This window comes from Amphibalanus amphitrite, unplaced genomic scaffold (assembly GCF_019059575.1).
Source record: "Amphibalanus amphitrite isolate SeventyFive unplaced genomic scaffold, NRLGWU_Aamphi_draft 001151F_arrow, whole genome shotgun sequence".
Taxonomy (NCBI): Eukaryota; Metazoa; Arthropoda; class Thecostraca; order Balanomorpha; family Balanidae; genus Amphibalanus; species Amphibalanus amphitrite.
In genome coordinates, this window is record NW_024882645.1 from 15,657 (window position 1) to 35,103 (window position 19,447).

General features: G+C 47.3%; 1 protein-coding gene across 12 annotated transcripts; it reads left to right on the top strand.

The window, feature by feature from the left end:
• The first annotated feature begins 6,758 nt into the window (after nt 1–6,758).
• LOC122370620 (lys-63-specific deubiquitinase BRCC36-like) lies at nt 6,759–18,793 on the top strand. Of its 12 annotated transcripts, XM_043346353.1 has the most exons (7): nt 6,759–6,770; nt 12,871–12,881; nt 14,205–14,331; nt 16,628–16,835; nt 16,972–17,051; nt 17,386–17,614; nt 17,884–18,793. In XM_043346353.1, the coding sequence occupies exons 3-7, from the start codon at nt 14,227–14,229 to the stop codon at nt 18,378–18,380; spliced, it is 1,119 nt and encodes a 372-aa protein (XP_043202288.1). In that variant the 5' UTR covers nt 6,759–6,770; nt 12,871–12,881; nt 14,205–14,226; the 3' UTR covers nt 18,381–18,793. The 12 variants fall into 12 exon arrangements, with proteins under 12 accessions (XP_043202288.1, XP_043202287.1, XP_043202299.1 ...); XM_043346352.1 differs by lacking the exons at nt 6,759–6,770; nt 12,871–12,881 and adding an exon at nt 12,674–12,705; XM_043346364.1 differs by lacking the exon at nt 6,759–6,770 and having other exon boundaries at nt 12,871–12,902.
• Nucleotides 18,794–19,447: the final 654 nt, after the last annotated feature.

A 19,447-nucleotide genomic window follows, 5' to 3' on the forward strand; every position in this document is an offset into this window, starting at 1 on the left:
GCCTTTCCAGCTAAGCGAAGCTTGTTGCTGGTCAGGCTCCTTGCTCCAGCGCCAGAGATTATTCATGGTGACGATGATGAAAATAATTTCGATGAAACGTGATTTACTTGCAATTAGTGCAGTTTTGAGGCAAGTACATTTGAAATTAAGTTGCAATGAAAGGATAGCGAGAATTCCAGAGGAAATTCTCGAAAAAGCTTACATATTTTGTATGAAGTATGCTTTGACGTATCTTTTTAGCTGAGATTTAGATATCTGATTAATGGTTGTTATAGAGAATTGGGATGCAACGACATTATTCCAGACACGCGGTCCTATCCATGATGCTATTTGTGCACGATAACGTTTTGCCGAGAAGGGTTCGTGAAAATGTTGTCTATTTCTTGTTCTTATATTATCCTGATCTACTGTAGTAAACAATTGGTTAAGTTGCGATGGTAAATGTGAAGCGAATTTTCGATACATGAACATGATAAGTTGTTGTCTAGCTAGTGCGTTTACTTTAACCCTCGCCGGCCGAGGGGGGGGGGCGGGTGCCGCCCCCCCCCCCATAGGGTTTTTTCGCGATAGCTCCGAACACGTTAGCGATAGAGAGCTGAAACTTGGCATACCTGACCTTTGATCCAAGCCGCATCTTTTGACACCAACCGCATTTTTGGGTCAGGTCAGGTCACTGACCTATGACGTCATAAGTGAACCTCTGCACGGTCTTCAGATGTCGCAACTTCGCAACGCCCTCACTGCCAGAGGAGATGTCACAGGGAAATGAAACTTGCAGGATCTAGTATCCATTATGAGTCCCACAACTTGTATATCTCGGATTTTTCCTAAAGGTCATATGAGGTCAGGTCATTTTCGTGACCTCACCATTATAAGTCAATGGGGAAAAATGAAAACTGCTATTCTGGAGCCGGGAACGATCTCCAACTATCTCAAGCACACAGAATCGTGATTTGATGCACTCCTTGCAAGGTTAGATGCGTCACTTTTGCAATGTTGACCTTGCGTGACGTCATTTATGACGTCATCAAGGTCATATTAGTTTTTCGTTAATAACTCTTGATCAAATTGAGCTAGCGAGTCGGGAAAGCCACCAATGGACTCAGGAAGACCTGCCGAATCGAATGATATGCGACATGACCTCTTTCGACCAACTTCGTGACCTGGGGGTGCTGACCTGACCTTGACCTGAGGTCAACACCCCAAGTTGACCTGACCCGGACAAAAAGTATATCATTCGACGCGCCTGACTGAGACGAACACGATGCTGCCAAAATCGGCGCTCTGCGGCCGTTTTTTGCGAAGTTATTCACCAAAAACTGAACCGTACCTTGGGGCACTTGACCTGACCTCAGAGGTCACCGGTTGACCTAGGACCTTAAAATCGGGTACCAATCTCTGCGTCTCGTAACGGCGCACACGCTCGTTTTTTCCGCGACGCGCTAGCTCCACCAGGGGCGAAACGGCGAGGGGGGGTCGTACCCGCCCCCCCCCCCCCTCGGCCGGCGCGTATGTAGAAAACCAATAGGTCCGGCGAGGGTTAAGAACATTGAGCTTACGAAATATGGGCATAGTATGTGCAAGACGATGTTCATTTACTATAATTCGAACTGCTCGTTTTTGTAATACTTCGATTTTGTGGAGATAAGTTGGATTTGTGAAACCCCAGATTAGGCAGCTATCACATGACACTTTCATATTGTGCCCCCCCCCCCGTGACCTGACCTCTGTGACCTGACCTGGTATCAGTGACCTCAAATAGCAAAATATGCGTTCGAAGAACATTTCCCCATCGATGATTTTCAATGAAATGCATTTTACTCGATTTTACAACGCATTTGTTGAAATGCCTGTAAACGGTGAAAATTGGACCTTTGACCTGACCTGTGACGTCATCGGTTTGACCTAGGTCAATAAAATTGGGTCACAAGGTAGTTCCCCGCTGGGGCTATCCAACGCCGTTTATCACTTGTCGCTATGTTGCGTGGTTCTCGAGATCTTAGGGGGGGGGGGGCAAAATGCCCCCCCCCAACCGGGCGGGTTGCTCGGCAGAGCCCAACGGGGCGCGGGTTAACTGCAGATTCGCGAATACAAGGTCAATGAAGGGGAACGCTCTACAGCCTAAAGTTACCGCCTGATTGGCTTGTAAATGGTATCAATCGATTCCTCGAACCCGATTCCAGGTTGACAGCAATTTCCAGGTCACTAGGTCATGACCTTCAAGGTCAAGGTCAAGGTCAAAGGACGGGGAACGCTCTACAGCCTAAAGTTACCATCCGATTGGCTTGTAAATGGTCACAATCGATTCCTTGACCCCGATACCAGGTCGACAACGATTTCTAGGTCACTAGGTCATGACCTTCAAGGTCAAGGTCAAGGTCAAAGGACGGGGAACGCTCTACAGCCTAAAGTTACCGTCCGATTGGCTTGTAAATGGTCTCAATCGATTCCCCGACCCTGATTCCAGGATGACTACGATTTCTAGGTCACTAGGTCATGACCTTCAAGGTCATTTTCATTAACAGCAGATTCGCGAATACAAGGTCAATGAAGGGGAACGCTCTACAGCCTCAAGTTACCGCCCGATTGGCTTGTTCATGGTATCAATCGATTCCTCGACCCCGATTCCAGGTTGACAGCAATTTCCAGGTCACTAGGTCATGACCTTCAAGGTCAAGGTCAAGGTCAAAGGACGGGGAACGCTCTACAGCCTAAAGTTACCGTCCGATTGGCTTGTAAATGGTCTCAATCGATTCTTCGACCCCGATTCCAGATTGACAGCGATTTCCAGGTCACTAGGTCATGACCTTCAAGGTCAAGGTCAAGGTCAAAGGGCGGGGAACGCTCTACAGCGTAAAGTTACCGTCGGATTGGCTTGTAAATGGTCTCAATCGATTCCCCGACCCCGATTCCAGGTTAACAGCGATTTCTAGGTCACTAGGTCATGACCTTCAAGGTCATTTTCATTAACAGCAGATTCGCGAATGCAAGTTCAAAGGAAGGGGAACGCTCTACAGCCTAAAGTTACCGTCCGATATACTTGTAAACGGTTTCAATCGATTCCCCGACCCCGATTCCAGGTTAACAGCGATTTCTAGGTCACTAGGTCATGAACTTCAAGGTCAAGGTCAAGGTCAAAGGACGGGGAACGCTCTACAGCGTAAAGTTACCGTCCGATTGGCTTGTAAATGGTATCAATCGATTCCCCGACCCCGATTCCAGGTTGACAGCTATTTTCACGTCACTAGGTCATGACCTTCAAGGTCATTTTCATTAACAACAGATTCGCGAATACAGGGTCAAATGAAGGGGAACACACTACAGCGTAAAGTTACCGCCCCATTGGCTTGTAAATGGTCTCAATCGATTCCCCGACCCCGATTCCAGGTTGACAGCAATTTCCAGGTCACTAGGTCATGACCTTTGACCTTGACCTTGAAGGTCATGACCTAGTGACCTGGAAATTGCTGTCAACCTGGAATCGGGGTCAAGGAATCGATTGAGACCATTTACAAGCCAATCGGACGGTAACTTTAGGCTGTAGAGCGTTCCCCGTCCTTTGACCTTAACCTTGACCTTGAAGGTCATGACCTAGTGACCTGGAAATCGCTGTCAACCTGGGCCCTGTTCATGAACCCTGCGGCCGCTGCGGCCGGCCGCAGGCTCTAAGCTCCACCCATTTTTGAAACGTCATCACTCACTCGGCCGCAGCAGCATTCCATGAACAGCGTCTGCTGCCGAAATAGTTTCCGATAATTCTTTACGACTGACGCACACCGCTAGATAGTTTGTTTACAAAATCGTCTCCATGACAACATGGCTTGCGCCTATTTGACTTCGGTGCGCCAAGTTGAGTGCAATTAGTTTTCTTGCGGCTCGGCGGTCGCTGGATTGCGGCCGCAGAGATCGCAGCGGCCGCAGCAAGGTGACGTCATACATTCGTAATACTACGTGAGCCCCGCCCCTTTTCGTGACGTAACAACCCGGCTGACCGCAGCGGCCGCAGCGGCCGCAGCGACCGCCGGGGTTCATGAACAGGGCCCTGGAATAGGTGTCGAGTAATCGAATGAGGGCCTTTTCATAAAAATCAGTTCACTATAGATGGCCTTGAGTTCACTGGGCCCTGTTTCACCGGTGATAGCAGCAAGCTGCTATCACGTTTCGCGAGCTGACGTCATGTCATGACGCCATACTGCTGACGTTATGGGCAGTTCCGGCGCACGATGGCCGCGACCTTGGCTGCGGCATTAAGTGACGTATGAGACTAATAGTAAGAGTTTACGCAGTCATTATAGTACATTTATTTTTATTATATATTTTTTGAAATATGATGTATCTAAAAGAAGTTGGGTTTAAGGAAAATTTGGACGTAAACTTCGAACATTTAGTTGATGACGTAAAACAATATTGCGGCAATCGTGCGCCAGAATTGCCCCTTACGTCAGCAGTATGACGTCATCACATTACGTCAGGGCCCTGTTTCACCGGTGATAGCAGCAAGCTGCTATCACGTTTCGCGAGCTGACGTCATGTCGTGACGCCATACTGTTGTCGTAATGGTTAGTTCCGGCGCACGATTGCCGCGACCTTGGCGGCGGCATTAAGTGACGTATGAGCCTAAAAGTAAGAGTTTACGCAGTCATGATAGTATATATATTTTTGATATATATTTTTTCAATATGATGTATTTAAAAGAAGTTGGGTTTAGGAAAAATTTGGACATTAACTTCGAATATTTAGCTGATGACGTAAAACAATATTGCGGCAATCATGCGCCAGAATTGCCCCTTACGTCAGCAGTATGACATCATCACATTACGTCAGCTCGCGCAATTTGATAGCAGCGTGCTGCTATCACCGGTGAAACAGGGCCCAGCTCGCGCAATTTGGGCCCTGTTTCACCGGTGATAGCAGCAAGCTACTATCAAATTGCGCGAGCTGACGTAATGTGATGACATCATACTGCTGACGTAAGGGGCAGTTCTGGCGCACGATTGCCGCAATATTGTTTTACGTCATCAACTTAATGTTCGAAGTTTACGTCCAAATTTTCCTTAAACCCAACTTTTTTAAATACATCATATTTAAAAAAATATAAATTAAAAATAAATATACTATAATGACTGCGTAAACTCTTACTATTAGGCTCATACGTCACTTAAAGGGACCCTCCCACCTTCAAAAAAGTTAATGAATTGGCATGAAAGTGATGTCGCTCGGTTCAAAAAGTGCAAAAACGAATATCTACCAAATTTCATCGAAAAATATTCACCGGTTTTCAAGATATTAGACTTTTACTTTTGTTTACTTTTTGGGATCTCCGCTGTTCCTAGCGACTTTATTTGAAAGTGCGGCATTTGTTGCGCGCAAAGCAGCATATACCACCGCGTGCTACAAAACGTTTTAGTCAAACATTTAACGGACGTTCGAAAGCCTGATGACGTCATCAGACTCCCGTAATGGTTAAGAGATAGGGACCACGCTGGTCCCACCCTGCAAGTAAAGGGAAGAAATTTCTTGAACACCATAAAGCTGCGGGGGTTGCGACCAGGATAAATGGTGGTTTCTGAGCCTGGCCGCAAACTTGGCTATCTCAACTCAAAACTAATGTTAAGGTGGGAGGGTCCCTTTAATGCCGCAGCCAAGGTCGCGGCCATGTGGCCGCCGGAACTGCCCATAACGTCAGCAGTATGGCGTCATGACATGACGTCAGCCCTCTGGTCGGAATCGGCTGACAGAACTTTGTCAGCCGAGAATAAGCCCCGCCCACACCACGCTGCTGATGGGCTTGTTCATAATCGGCTGACAGGAAACGTCAGCCCAGATGGCGCTGAGATGCTAAGATGGCGCTCGACAGATAGGGTTGAGAGTTGAGACTTGAGGAGAGGTAGCATTTTCGCGCTTTTTTCAACGACTATCTTCCGTTAGTCGTTACATTATATTTCTGAGGTTTATTTGCTGAGGCTATAGAAAAAATTACAGGATTGATAATTGAGGCGGTGCTGGCATTTCGATTTGTAGGTACTGTTTTAAGGCTGATTCGCACATTGCGCCATGAAAAAGAAATAATTGCTATCTTTCGCGAAAAATATTTAATACAAAATACGTCAAAAACATCGTATATAAAAACTAACCACCTGCACTATAAAGCTGCGCTTTGACTTACATGCGCCACTTTCGAGCCACTTCGAATTTCGGCTGACGTGCTGCTGCCTTCTCCCAGCAGCCGAAAAGCCGGCTGTCAGCAGAGGTATGACGTCACAGCGCGGGAAGGCGTGATACGTCATCAATATCTCAACCAATCAGGGGCTTGGATCTCAGCTGACAACAGCACAGCAGCCGATTCCGACCAGGCCTCTGCTCGCGAAACGTAATAGCAGCGTGCTGCTATCACCGGTGAAACAGGGCCTTGATAGTAGCTTGCTGCTATCACCGGTGAAACAGGGCCCTGAGTGCTGTTCACGGGCACCTGCGGTGACTGCGGTAGCTGCGGTAGATCGCAGGCTGTAAGTCCCGCCCACTTGTGTATACGTCATCACGCGTTCGTCTGCGGCGGCTGTGTCAATTTTGCGCCCAAGTAACACGAATGCGCAACTGCCGCGCCACTTTGTATGACAAATGGTTCCTGCGGCCGCTGCGGTCGGATCGTTTCGACCGCAGGAGACGCAGGCGACCGCAGCCGGCCGCAGCCGTATGACGTCACACCACCCGCCCCATCCCCACTTTCTGTGACGTCATTACCCGGCTGACCGCCGAGCCGCAGCTACCGCTTTTTTTTTTTTTTTTTTTTTTTTTTTTTTTTTTTTAGTGGCCCTAACTTACGTTACCGGCCTCGCGAGGAGGGCGGCGACCTAACTACGCCGCGCAAAACAAACCGGCCGTCCTAACTAAGACCGGTGGCCACTTTTACAGCAAGACAACATGGGAAAACCCATATCCATGTACTATGCCATGAATATGGGAAAAAACCCATGAATTTACGTTAAGACACATAAATGACAGTGAAACTTACCGGTAAATTGATGTTTGTGAAGGGAGGGAAGGAGGAAGTTTGTGAATGGTAAGGTTACGAGAGTTTGATGACAGGAATGGTTTGAAGAGTGGGGGATATGTCGCTGGGAGGGATGGGGTTTGTGAATGTTTAAGCGTCACGATGAAAGGAATGGTTTGGAGGATGGGGAATCTGTCGCTGCTGCAGTTGGCGGCCGACGGTTGTCTGTGGTCGTTCAACCCGGCCGCCGCCGCTGTTCAGCGGCCGGGGTCCGCTGGTGTAGCTCGCTGGGCCGCTGAGCCTCTAAGCCTGCTCCAGCGGCAGGAGAAAACCCGTCTGCCACCGAAGCTCTGTGTTTCGGCACCAGCGAAAAACCCGACCCATCCCGTATCACAAGTCAGCCTGGTGGTAGCGAAACGGGCGCCTGCTAACAGTCAAGGCCGTTAAAGTAGCTCTGAGTAGGGTGATGTTAGGACGAAATCAAGTACCAGGTTTGTCAATGTTGTGTCGTCCCCGAGAAGCGTCGGGAGGTCGTTTTTAAGGTGTTGTACCGCAAGATAGTTAGTGATGTGTCTTCGTTCGTGATGCAATGCCGTGCATGCGATCAAAATGTGCTCTACGGAGATGCGTGTGTCGCAGGTGTGGCAAATCGGAGGGCCCGTCCTATCAAAAAGGTGGCCATGGGTGAGGCGAGTATGACCACACCTCAATCTGGCCAGGGTCACCTCGCGTATCCTGTCTGGTTGGTTACATGTGACCCATGTTCTAAGTTCTCGTTTGATCGCATACATATGTGCAGCATGATGTTGGTCCCATTTGCGTTGAAGGTACTCGGCGAATTTGATTTTTATCATATGAATAGCGTCCCCTTGGGCCATAGGTTCCACAACTGGATCAGGTCGCATTGCAGCCTCCTTTGCGAGGACATCCGCACGTTCATTTCCTGCAATACCGTAATGACCTGGAACCCAAAGAAGGGTCACATGCTGGCCCTCATTGAGATCTGATGTGATCCTGAGAATATTGTAGATACCGTGGTGGGTAACATTATCGGTCCTTTCCAGTGCTTGAAGAGCGGATTTCGAATCAGTACAGATGGTTGCCCGATCAATCTTTTCTGCCTTGATGTGCTCCATAACTTTTTCGATTGCGTGAACTTCGGCACTAAAGACTGTCGTAAATTCTTGAAGCCGGGTCCCAAACCTAAGCCCAGGGCCGACGGCTGCTGAACCTATCTGATTTTCGTGACATGAGCCATCTGTGAAGAAAAAAGCAGAGTCGCAGTTGAGCTCTACATACTCCTGGAAGAGCATTTGAGCTTCCACCGGAGGTATACTGGTCTTCTTATAATCAAAAAGAAATTCAATGGATAGGTCTTTGAGGAGCCAAAATGGAATCATAGGAGGATTTAGAGTAACTTCAGTGCGCCTAATGTTTAGCAGTTGATGAGCTTGCTCAAGGCACCCGGGTAGAAAGCACGATCTACGCAGTGGGCGTCGGGTTCTTGGTTTCCTCGCCTCCATTGCTGGTACCGCAATGTGATTTCGAACACTTTTTGCTCTGTAGTAATAGCGGAGGAAAAGAAAGACGCGTCGGTCATCAAGTGCTGGAATGCCGGTATCTGCACGAAGCGCAAGAACTGGCGATGTGCGAAAAGCCCCAGTTAGAAGTCTCAAGCACGTTGATTGAACGGCTTCTAGACGTTTGCATAAACTGGGCGACAGTGTGCTAAACAGATAACAATTGTACTCAATCGTAGATCTGATTAGCCCAATATACAACATTTGCAATGTTTTCCTGTCCGCACCCCAAGAAAACCCACATATGCATCTTAGGACATTGATTCGTTTAATACAACGTGCTCTTAGGTGCTCAACGTGTTGACGGAAGGTTAGATTAGTATCCAAAATGATCCCTAGAAATTTGTGTGACGTGGAAAAAGGTATTTTAATCCCATCGATGTGTGGGGATCTTTCAAGCGATGGACGGGGTCCACGTTTGAAGACCATCATGACTGATTTTGGTGCTGACAAAAAGAATCCCCATTTTGTGCACCATTTAACGCAGTGATCAACCACTGTTTGCAATATAGAATAAGCCTGTTTGTAGTTTTTGTGGGATACCCATATTGCTATATCATCAGCAAAAAGCGAATAGCGGACAGAAAATGTTAGAACACGTGGCAGGAGTAGGAGCATATCGTTCAGGGCAATCAAGAACAGCGTAGGTGACAGCACGCTGCCTTGAGGGACGCCATGTTCCATTACAAAGTCGTCAGAAAGTGTCGCTTGGCAACGAACTTTGAAAGTTCGGGGTTTTAGGAAATTTTGAAGAAACGCAGCCAAATGGCCTCTGATTCCGATTGAGTGCAGCTTATAAATTATCGTCGAACTGTGTACCTTGTTGAAGGCTGACATTAGATCTAGGAAAATAGCAACAGTCGGTCGCCTATGTTCCCAGTTTACCTGGATGTCCGAGATAAGGCGAATGATATTGTCTGCCGTACTACGATTTTTCTGAAAACCGCTTTGACATATATCAATGCAATGGTTGCTCTCAAGGTAAAATCGCAGGCGCCTGTTTACCATTCTTTCGAAAATCTTGGAGACACAATTGGTTAGTGAGATTGGGCGATACGAATTTGCGTCGTGCTGGTCTTTGCCGGGTTTGAGGATAGGTATGATTATACTTTTAAGCCATTCATCCGGGAAGTTGTCCTCAGTCCATAGTTTGTTGAATGCTATCAGTAGTGTGGAAAGGTTAAGTTCGTTCAATTTTGTGAAAAAAGAATATGGAATGGAGTCTGGTCCTACCGAAGTTTTAGTGCTTGCCTTTGCTAGGGATAGTTTAAGTTCTCTTAGGGTAAAAGGAGCATTGTATGGTTCAGAGTTTGCAGAAGAAAAATCAAGATTTACTGTTCTATTAACGAGAGCTCGATGCACGCTCAAGGAGTAAATATCTGTAGACGATGTGTTGGCAAAGTGTTGGGCAAATATATTTGTGACGGTAACTGGGTCAGTTACGAATATATTGTTTGAAAGCAATTGCGGAAAGGCACCTAAATTAGTTCGTCGTGAGGCGAAAGCACGAACATGACTCCAGAGTTCGCTGAGCGGGGTAAAACGATTACATTTAGCGGCATAGTTTTGCCATGCCGCCTTCTTTTCTTTGTATATAGTTTCCGCACATTCTTTACGGGCAGCGGTATACAGTTGGGCATGTCTGGGACATATGCATCTCTGGAAGTTTCTGAAGGCTCTTTTTCTTATTGCTTTGGCTCTTTGGCATTTCCAGTTCCACCAGACAAGATTTTTAGATTCATTTGCAGTTCCAATCTTAATAGTTTTTTCTTTTAGCGTTTCACTGGCCGATTTCTTCATAGCCCCCATAAAATTGGAAATGGTCTGAGACAGGCCGTAGGGAGCATGTCTGTTGACCTTTGCGTTAAAGCCCGACCAATCCGCGTTATTTGTTTGCCATACCTTCAGTGTCGGTGCTGGTGACAGCGTGGTTGCACTGGTAAGCATGATGTGAATTGGATAATGGTCTGAAAACAGCGGATCCGATGTTACGGTCCATCTAAAGAGCGGTGCGATCCTCGGGGAAGAAATTGACAAGTCAATTGCAGAGGTTGTGTGGTAGCTACTACTGACAAACGTTGGGTTGCCGTCGTTCATAGCTACAAGGGACTGGCGGTTTAGTGCAGCTTCAATTATCCTGCCTCTCGGCGATAAGTGTCGGCTGCCCCATAGTGGACTATGACCATTGAAATCGCCGAGCAGAAGGCAATTTTCTGGCATTTGCTCTAGAAGGTCATTCAGATTTTGCTGGTTTACAACAGTTGCATTTGGCGGCAAATACACTGAAACAACCAACAACTCGCGGTTTAGTAGTGAAACAGTAGCTGCTACAACATTTAGCGGGGAAGCTATGTTTGTTTTCCGTTGTGACACTGAGTTTGCTACATAAAGAGCTACGCCACCCTGTCTATTTGCTAGATTTATGTCCTGTCTGTACAAAGTATATCCAGCCACATTGTAATTGTAATGATCTGTGCTTTTAAAATGAGTTTCCTGAATCGCCGCTAGAAGAGGAGCTTCCTTTTGTATATACTGTTTAAATTCAGACAAATGGGATAGAAGTCCTCCTACATTCCATTGAAGCAAAAAATCCATTGCAGCAGCTATCTAGTTTGTTTGGCGCGCTATTCTGGGATGAAGGATCGTCTGGTCACGACCTGGGTACGAAGGCCCACATTTTTCCTCTCCTTTGTTGAGCGTGCTCGGAGGCGAGTTTTGGGGCCTTCTGCATGGAGGGTGAGCTGAGTGTCGGAATCGCTGTCATCAATGACTGATGGCGATCGCAGGACGGAAGACACGGCGACCATTTTGGGGGTCTCCTCGTCCTCGCTCGTCGTATTGGCATCATAGCATGTGTCGTCGTCGGAATCTGTAGCCCTTGTCCGGTGGAGTGGTGTAACTACGGAGACGCCAGTTGGGTTGCTGGGGGACATTTCACAGGTGCCTGGTGTTTGGGCCTGGTGTCGTGTCCCACCACTTTTGTGCGGGCCTGTTTCTCGCTGATCAACCACGGTGGGAGAGTCAGGGTGGACTGTCTTGGGTGTCGGTGTCGACCGGGCGCAGCCTACATCGATAGACCGAGCGAGTTCCGGCGTCGCGGCCGTGCGCTTCCGAGCATGGGTGCTTGGGTGGTCTGGCGGGCTCGTGTCTTTGCGGGCTGGTGGCGTCAGCTTTGCGTGACGTGCGACATGGGGCAGATCCCGAGGGGGTGGGAGCTCTGGCCAGTCCTGTGGGCGGTTTGCAGCCTGGGATATCTGAGCCTGTGTTTGTCCCACATGGCGCGGGACTCCCTCGTGGTGGGAGGTGCTGGGCTGGGTCATGGGGGGTGACCCACCGTGGGTGCCAGCCACGTGTCCAGATCTGCGTTGTGTGGCCTCGCGGAGCTCCTGCACCTTTGCAACCCACACGGGACAGTTCTTGTCAGTCACTGGGTGCGGTCCATTGCATGCAGCACAGTGGGGAGGGGCGACACACCCTGTAGACGGATGCTCCTCTGAGCAACGTTTGCATATTTCAGCACGAGACCTACATGTGCCTTGTCCGTGTCCATAACGCTGGCACTTGCCACAGCGCCGAGGCAGCTGGTGAGATGGCCTGACTTCATAGCGCATGTACACTGCATAAAGGTGTTCAGGCAGCTGTGTGGCCGAAAACCTCACCTTGAGCAGTGGGTTCGGTCTGGAATTTTTTGAAGGGAGGCGTGTGACACTTGTGACACCCTGGTCACGGCTTTCCTCAAGTATGGTTTGAGGAGACTCCATTGAGAGCTCAGGGGCATAGACCATCCCCTCCACCTGGTTTAGGCGGTCTGCTGGAATCACAGAGATGTCCTCCCCCCTGAATGACCTCCAGGCTAGCAGAGCCTCGGTCTGGTACATGTCCCTCGTTTTGACAAGCAGAGAGCCGCTTCGAAGTGCAGAAACCTTAGCAGCTGCATAATGGATCACGTCCAGGAGCTCATCTCGAATTTTGTAAGGGCTGAAGTTCCGAAAGCTTTGGTTTTTTTCCTTAAATCTCACGAGGAGGTAAGCAGGTCCAGTGGGAAGGAACTGACCTTCGTCAGTAGCGGTAACCGCCTTGGAGAACATGGCTGGCATAGCTGGAGAGAACGACACCAAAAAGCGAGATAATCTTGTGAGGAAATTACAAGTCTTGCCAAAGAGTAGTCAACAAAAAATGAAGACGTGAAGAGGAGGGAAAGCAGACTCACCGTGGAATCTTGCTTTAATAGTGGGAAGCCGCTCGGGCAGAGTGAGACGAATGAGACGAAAAGCTGTCGAGACTAAATCCACCAGAATTAGCTACCGCAGGTGCCCGTGAACAGCACTCTGGTTCTTGAGTTATTGCGTTCCCCGTCCGAATATCGAATTTTTAGTTTGATATTCGCGAATATCAATCTGCTGCTCAATTGATGGACGTCTTTTATAATCCTTATCCAATGTTCTCATTCATAAATCAAAATGATAAGTGAATGAATATGAACTTGAATGAATTGGTTGTGTTTCAAGCATTGTTCGGTTATAGGGTAAGGTGCCTAATTAGCGACCCTTTCCGATTTGCGACCTACCTCCCTACAGAAAAACTGGCAGGAGAAAACGGGGTAGAAATATCATCAAAAGGTCAGCCATACTTTGGTTATCAAATTAAATTATTTTCCGGTCGTCGATATTTCTGGTGGGGCGTTTCAGGTGAGTTTAAATAAAAATGACGAGTTTCTTATCCAAAACGTGTGTGTTTGTGCCCTCTCTGATGAAAAGCGATGCACATTAGGATGATGCACCTTTTTTATTCTGAATCTACGTTCCTTCTTCAATTGATTGCCGTTTTCCCATAGTGAATCGCTCAACTGTGCACAGCATGGCGGTTAAAAATGTGTCGAAACTCATATTTCCTATTTGCGCCTGACATGGTCGCAAATAGCTCAAGAAGGGAAAGAAAGGGGAAAAGAGAGAAATGAAAATGAGGTGTTGCTGAAGCTTGCAATGTGTGGCAGGGGATGCCAAATGTCGTCACCGACTGCAGGGGTGCCGAATTCAGCGCGGACCTCGAATATCATACGAGATAGCCCGCAAAATTTGGGTTTCCGCCTTCTTTTCGCCTTTCGGTGCATCACGTGATCAGTTTTTACTTCCGTAAATGTGTTGGATAAACGTTCCTGTTCGAGTGATTGAGTGCTTTGCGTATAGGTTACCTTTTTGAGATCATATTTCATCTTTTCAGGCGTCGCATTTTTTGCCATTTTTAATATGGGGAAACCCATAGACTTATTAGCGACCCTCCCCGGTCGCTAATCGGGAAGAGTTCCCTATTAGCGTTTTTTGCAATGGTTTGCCAAAATGCTCACTACAAATAAGTTAGTGAATATTGGGGCAGAAAATGACTATATTTTAATAGAAAAATGAACGGTCTTTCCGAAAATCAAGCCAGTAATACAGTGGCACCCACAGAGCGTGAGCAATGACGGCTCAAATTAAGGGGGTCGCTAATTAGGCACCTTACCCTATTACCTATCATGTTTGCTGCATTGTGATTTGAATATGTGAAAAATATTTTCCCAACTCTGAATGGAGTCCTTGGCATTGGCCCTTGCCCCTTTCTTGCGGCTTGCTTTTATCTCTGGTGTCAAATTTCAGTTGGCTGGAACTGAAGTTGAAGATGAGTCTCAACAAGTTGAAAATATCAGCTGATGCATATTTAGTGTGTTTAACACATGTCCTTTCAACTGAGAGCACAGAAGTAATGGGCGTCCTTCTCGGATCTGTAAGTGCATTTGTCATAGGCTTGCTATGATAGGGGAGAACCGTCCAAAACGCCCCACTTAACCCGCGCCCTGTAAGGGGGGGGGGGCGAAATGCCCCCCTGTCCTTTTCCATTGATATCTCCTACCTAAGCGGCTGCAGATATCGCCACCAAACTTTCAGGACCCCTCCTGGCATCAACTTTTTTTATTTTACACATGTGCCCCCCCCCAAAAAAAAATCCACAGGCTTTGATAGGTTGGCCAGTGGCCACAAATGACGTCATAATGACGTCATGTTCTGCCATTTCCGACCAAAAAGAGCTTTGCGAGAAGAGCTGTCATGCCTATAGCTTTTACGATAAAGAAAAATGGTCAAGACATAAAAGGTGTATAATTGACAGGGTTACAAATCTGCTATCTCGGATTTTTGAAATTTTTGAATTTTGACCCCCAAAAATAAAAAGTAATTTTTTTGATACATTATAAAAAAAAATCCAAAAAGCTTTTTGAGTTTCGAAAAAATGGAATATATATGAAAGTACCTACCGTCTTCTATCTACATACCAAATTTCAGATCGATATCTTTTTTGTGCCAAGTTATAGCAAAAAAAAAACTTCAAAAATGATGACGTCAAATTTTCAAAATCAATTCTTGGCAATTCTAGACCACGTAGGGCTAAACAAAGACCACAATTGAACTCCCCATGACGAGCTGCATCGAATCGATACCCATTTTATGCAAAAATATTAACTTTGAAATTTGACCTAACTTGACCTGACCTTGACCTGACCTTAACCAGAACGTAACCTAAGCTGGCCCCAAAAGCTGCGTGACCCACATGATCGCATTTGTCATGTTAAATGGACCATAAAACATGTATCACACGACACTATTATATTGTGACCCACAGTGACCTGACCTCTGTGACCTGACCTGGTATCAGTGACCTCAGATAGCAAAGTATTTGTTTGACGAACAATTTACCATAGGTAGTTTTCAATAACTTACCAATTTACTCGATTTCACAATACATTTCTTGAAATGCCTGTGAACGGTGAAAATCCGACCTTTGACCTGACCGTGACGTCATCGGTTTGACCTAGGTCAATGAAATTTGGTCACAAGGTAGTTCCCTGGTGGGGCTATCGAGCGCGTTTGAGTTTTGAAAATCGGCCGGTAAATTTCCGAGATCTTAGGGGGGAGCCGAAGCGCCCCACCCCCCCTCCCCCTACGGGTGGTAGGGTCCGCCGATAGCCCTATGGGGTGCGGGTTAAGCCACTTGTGGAAGAAAAAGTGGCTTAATTGGAATCGCACCTAAGCCATTTTTAGACTTTGCAATAAACCTGTAAAATGGTATGGGCGTTTTAGAAACCAGGTGCCTGGATGTTTTACAAATTTTACAATTCCTCTGTGTGGTGACACTGATAAATCAGCAAACATGGAACAGTCATTTCGTACTGTTTTTGGTAGACACTGAACTAGTCTTGCTTACTGAAGCATCTCGGTTCTAAGTGACAACTGTTATCGTTTTTATGATAGATATTATTTAAGAAATCTCATAAAATTATGTTTTCCCCTATAAAATCAGCCCAATGATAATGGCGCCCACCAAACTTCATCAGCATTTTTCTTCCACAGCATCTGTTTCACCTGTACCTAATGTTTATAAAAGGAAGGAAACAACTGTGTCATAAATAATGGCATGGGGCGTTCAACCTACCCTGGGCGTTTTACACGGTTCTCCATTAAGTGGAGTTGTGATGCTATGCTTGTGAAGAATTTGTTGGTACATGCACTTGTATTCTCATTGATTTAGAGCATTAAACCTTGAAACACACAGTATTTTTTTAATTGCTTTTTTGTCTTTTTTTTTTGTTCTTGAACCGCTTATTCAATCAGCTCTAAAACTGTCAAATTTATTAGCTTGATAGTAGCCATTAGTTCTATGTCTACTAGCACCTGCATCATTCTCATTTCCCTAATGAGTAACACCAAAATAGTGAGGTAGGTATTTAGGTATTGCTTGTAATGGAATGCAATTCTTCTACAACACAGATGGCTTTTACTTTCTTGAACTATACAGACTCATATTACTTATGTGTAGTTATTTAGAAGTCAGACTCGTGTAATTTTTTAATTGAGTGTTTTTTTTGTCCTGGCTCATCGGTCACTAGCACTTAATGTAGGGTGATTATCGGATGTCTGTTGTTCTCCTGGCTGATTGTCGGATGTCTGTCTGTTGTTCTCCTGGCATCAGCTCCCTGCAGTGCATTCAGCTCTGAGATAAGTGCGCACAGTCACCGTATCTCCAACAGGTGGAGGACGGAGGGGTGTGCCGCGTAATCTCTGCCAAAGCACTGGTGCGACTGGACAAGCGGAAGGACCGTGTGGAGATCTCGTCGCACCAGTTGATGTCAGGGGCGACGGAGGCGGAGCGACTGGCGGTCGAGCTGCGTCGTACGGTGCGCGTGGTCGGCTGGTACCACTCGCACCCGCACATCACCGTGTGGCCGTCTGCTGTGGGTAAGAACGATAATCGGAGCTGCACGCAGCTTTCTAGAATGAACTTACCACTCAAAACACAATAATTCTGAAATTTTAAGTTTGCAGGAGTGATTTGTTGCATTATTTCATCGTCTTGGTTTGACTGCTTTTTCAGATATTGATACACAGCACGCCTACCAAATGATGGACGATGGCTTCGCAGGCCTCATATTCTCTGTATTTCCCAAAGACCAGGTGAGAATTTTACTCTAGTGAAGTTGAAATGAATGGGCTCATAAAGACCTTCTGCCGACGCGCCGTAAAACTCAAACAAACCAACAAGTTGTAATGAAATTGGAGATGTCATGCATGCCTAATTGCCTATCGCCTACTGCTACTGTCGCTTCGTTGTAATTAAGCCGTATGATATGAGTACAATCATTTACTTTCACTTGAATTCCTGAGTTTTGAACAGAACAAAAATATCTTCCTTTTTTATCGCCACTCATGGTGTTCGTAAAACGCTTTGTATACTGCCTGTTGTCTCACATTTTGTCCGTAACACCGGTGGCCTGCGGTCTGTCTTCAGAGTGCCGGCGTGCAGGCGGCCTGCTTTCAGTCAGTGGCAGATGGAACTGGAGCGCTGAAACGAAAAGATGTGCCCGTCTGTGTAGAGCCGTCCCGCACGATCGCACCCCATTGTCTGCGCGCGCTCTCAGGACTGCCTGAGGCTCTCCGTGAAGAGGAAGTGGCTAGCTACGATGCAGTTCGGCCCGCCTCTAATAGCGATCAGCTTACAGAGATGCATAACCAGGCTGGTATGATTTATGTTGCTGATGATTTTAGGCTATAAGTACATAGGTACATAACAAACGTAACGGGAACGTTCAATAAGCAAATAAGTTACACTGTTTTGTATCTGTGTGACACACTTTTACATGATTAGGCACTTTAAGATGATAAGCCGAATGCACTTTTTTGCTGACCCCTAGCATCGTCAAGACATTTTTGCACCAACTACAGTTTTTTTGGTGCACCCAATGCAATATTATCAATGACCTCAAACACTTTTCTTTTCTTTTCTCAGTACTCGTCAGCAACATCACCCAGCAGCTGGGCTTGCTGACGATGCCGCTGCTGCAAATGATGGAGAACAGGCTGGAGCGCAATCAGCGTCAGCTGCGGCGACTGTTGGCCGAGCGTGACTCGCTGGCCGAGCGGCTCGGCAGTGCTGCCGTCAAACGCGAGCCGAGCAAAGCAGACGTGGACAGCGGTGCCGAAACCGATTTGCGTCTGTCAGACGACGAGACCGGCGGCGCCGCCCACAGTCCCTCCTCGGAGGACACCGTCTACCTGCAGTCCGCAGCTGAGCGAGAACTGGGCGTGTCGTCCACGCGCCGTCCGCTGAAGGTCGAATCGGACTCTGACTCGGACTCGACTGTCAGTCTGGAGCTGGCCCGGTCCCGCCGCCAGCCACGGGTTAAACGAGAACGGGACTCGGACACGGAAGAGCTGCCGACCGAGTCGGAGGGAGGCCGGCTGCGGCGGAGGCTTACGGTCGTGAAGGAGGAGCCGGACTTGTAAGGTGGGTATCAGGTTTGTGTTGTCCGAGCATCGGCGATACACAGCGAAGGACCAGCGATGCCTTATGGCGATTGAGGATGGACGAGTAACGTGTGAGTCGATCGGGAAGGTGGTAGATCAGGGAGCTGTCTGCTGCGAAGCAGGAACGTGATTGATGTACACGAGACTCAGACAGAGAGCAAAGCTGAGTGACAGTCGTGGAATTTGTGTCTGGGCCCAGGGGTGGTGATCGTTGTGACGAGGGCAGACATTCGTAAGGCAACTGTCGTTATGAAAGAAACGACGGGCGTCGCTTACCCAGCTGCTCAATTTGCTGTGATATTAATATGTGTTCAGTAACTTGTACTTTGTATGCAAATGCATCCTGTTCAACCGCGCCTTTCGCGTCATCACAATACAGTTTTTGTGAAGTATAGTGAGAATCTTGGTATAGTGGACACCGTTCAAGCTCCGTGCATTGTTTTTAGCTGCGTGCTTATGCCGGAGAGCAGGAGATGACGACGTTATTAGGCAAATGATAATGGTACCGTCAACTTAATTCCAACTTTCATGTCGATTCATATGCGGAGCTTTTCCAGGGAAGTTGGTGGGGCAAAAAGTCGTCAAACCCACAATGTCCGATTATAAAGTTGAATAAAATGCCACTGACTGAATCAATTCCTATCATTACAGACATATTATTTTGCATCAAGCAGACATTCCAAAGCTCTTCAATGCGAAAAAGATTAATTTGCAAAGCAACAAAGTCTTAGAAATCAGCTAAAGTTAGTGGGGCAAAACGCTTATTGGTGGGGCAAAATACCAAGTTGGTGGGGCAGCCGCAGCCGCCCCACCAACTGTATAGGAAGCTCCGCTCCTGTGTCGATTGGTGATCTCCGGAGCCGCCCCCGCTAACATTCCTCGCGTTCTCGCCTTCTCGCCGATCTCAAAGCGAGTACTAATCAGCTGCTATTTTGACCACTTTCCGGTGGAACACACGGGACGCTCACATGCAGGGTTTAACCCTCGCCCGCACATGGGGGGGGGTGGTTGCCACACCCCCCCCCCAGGTAGTCTTTCTGCTCTGC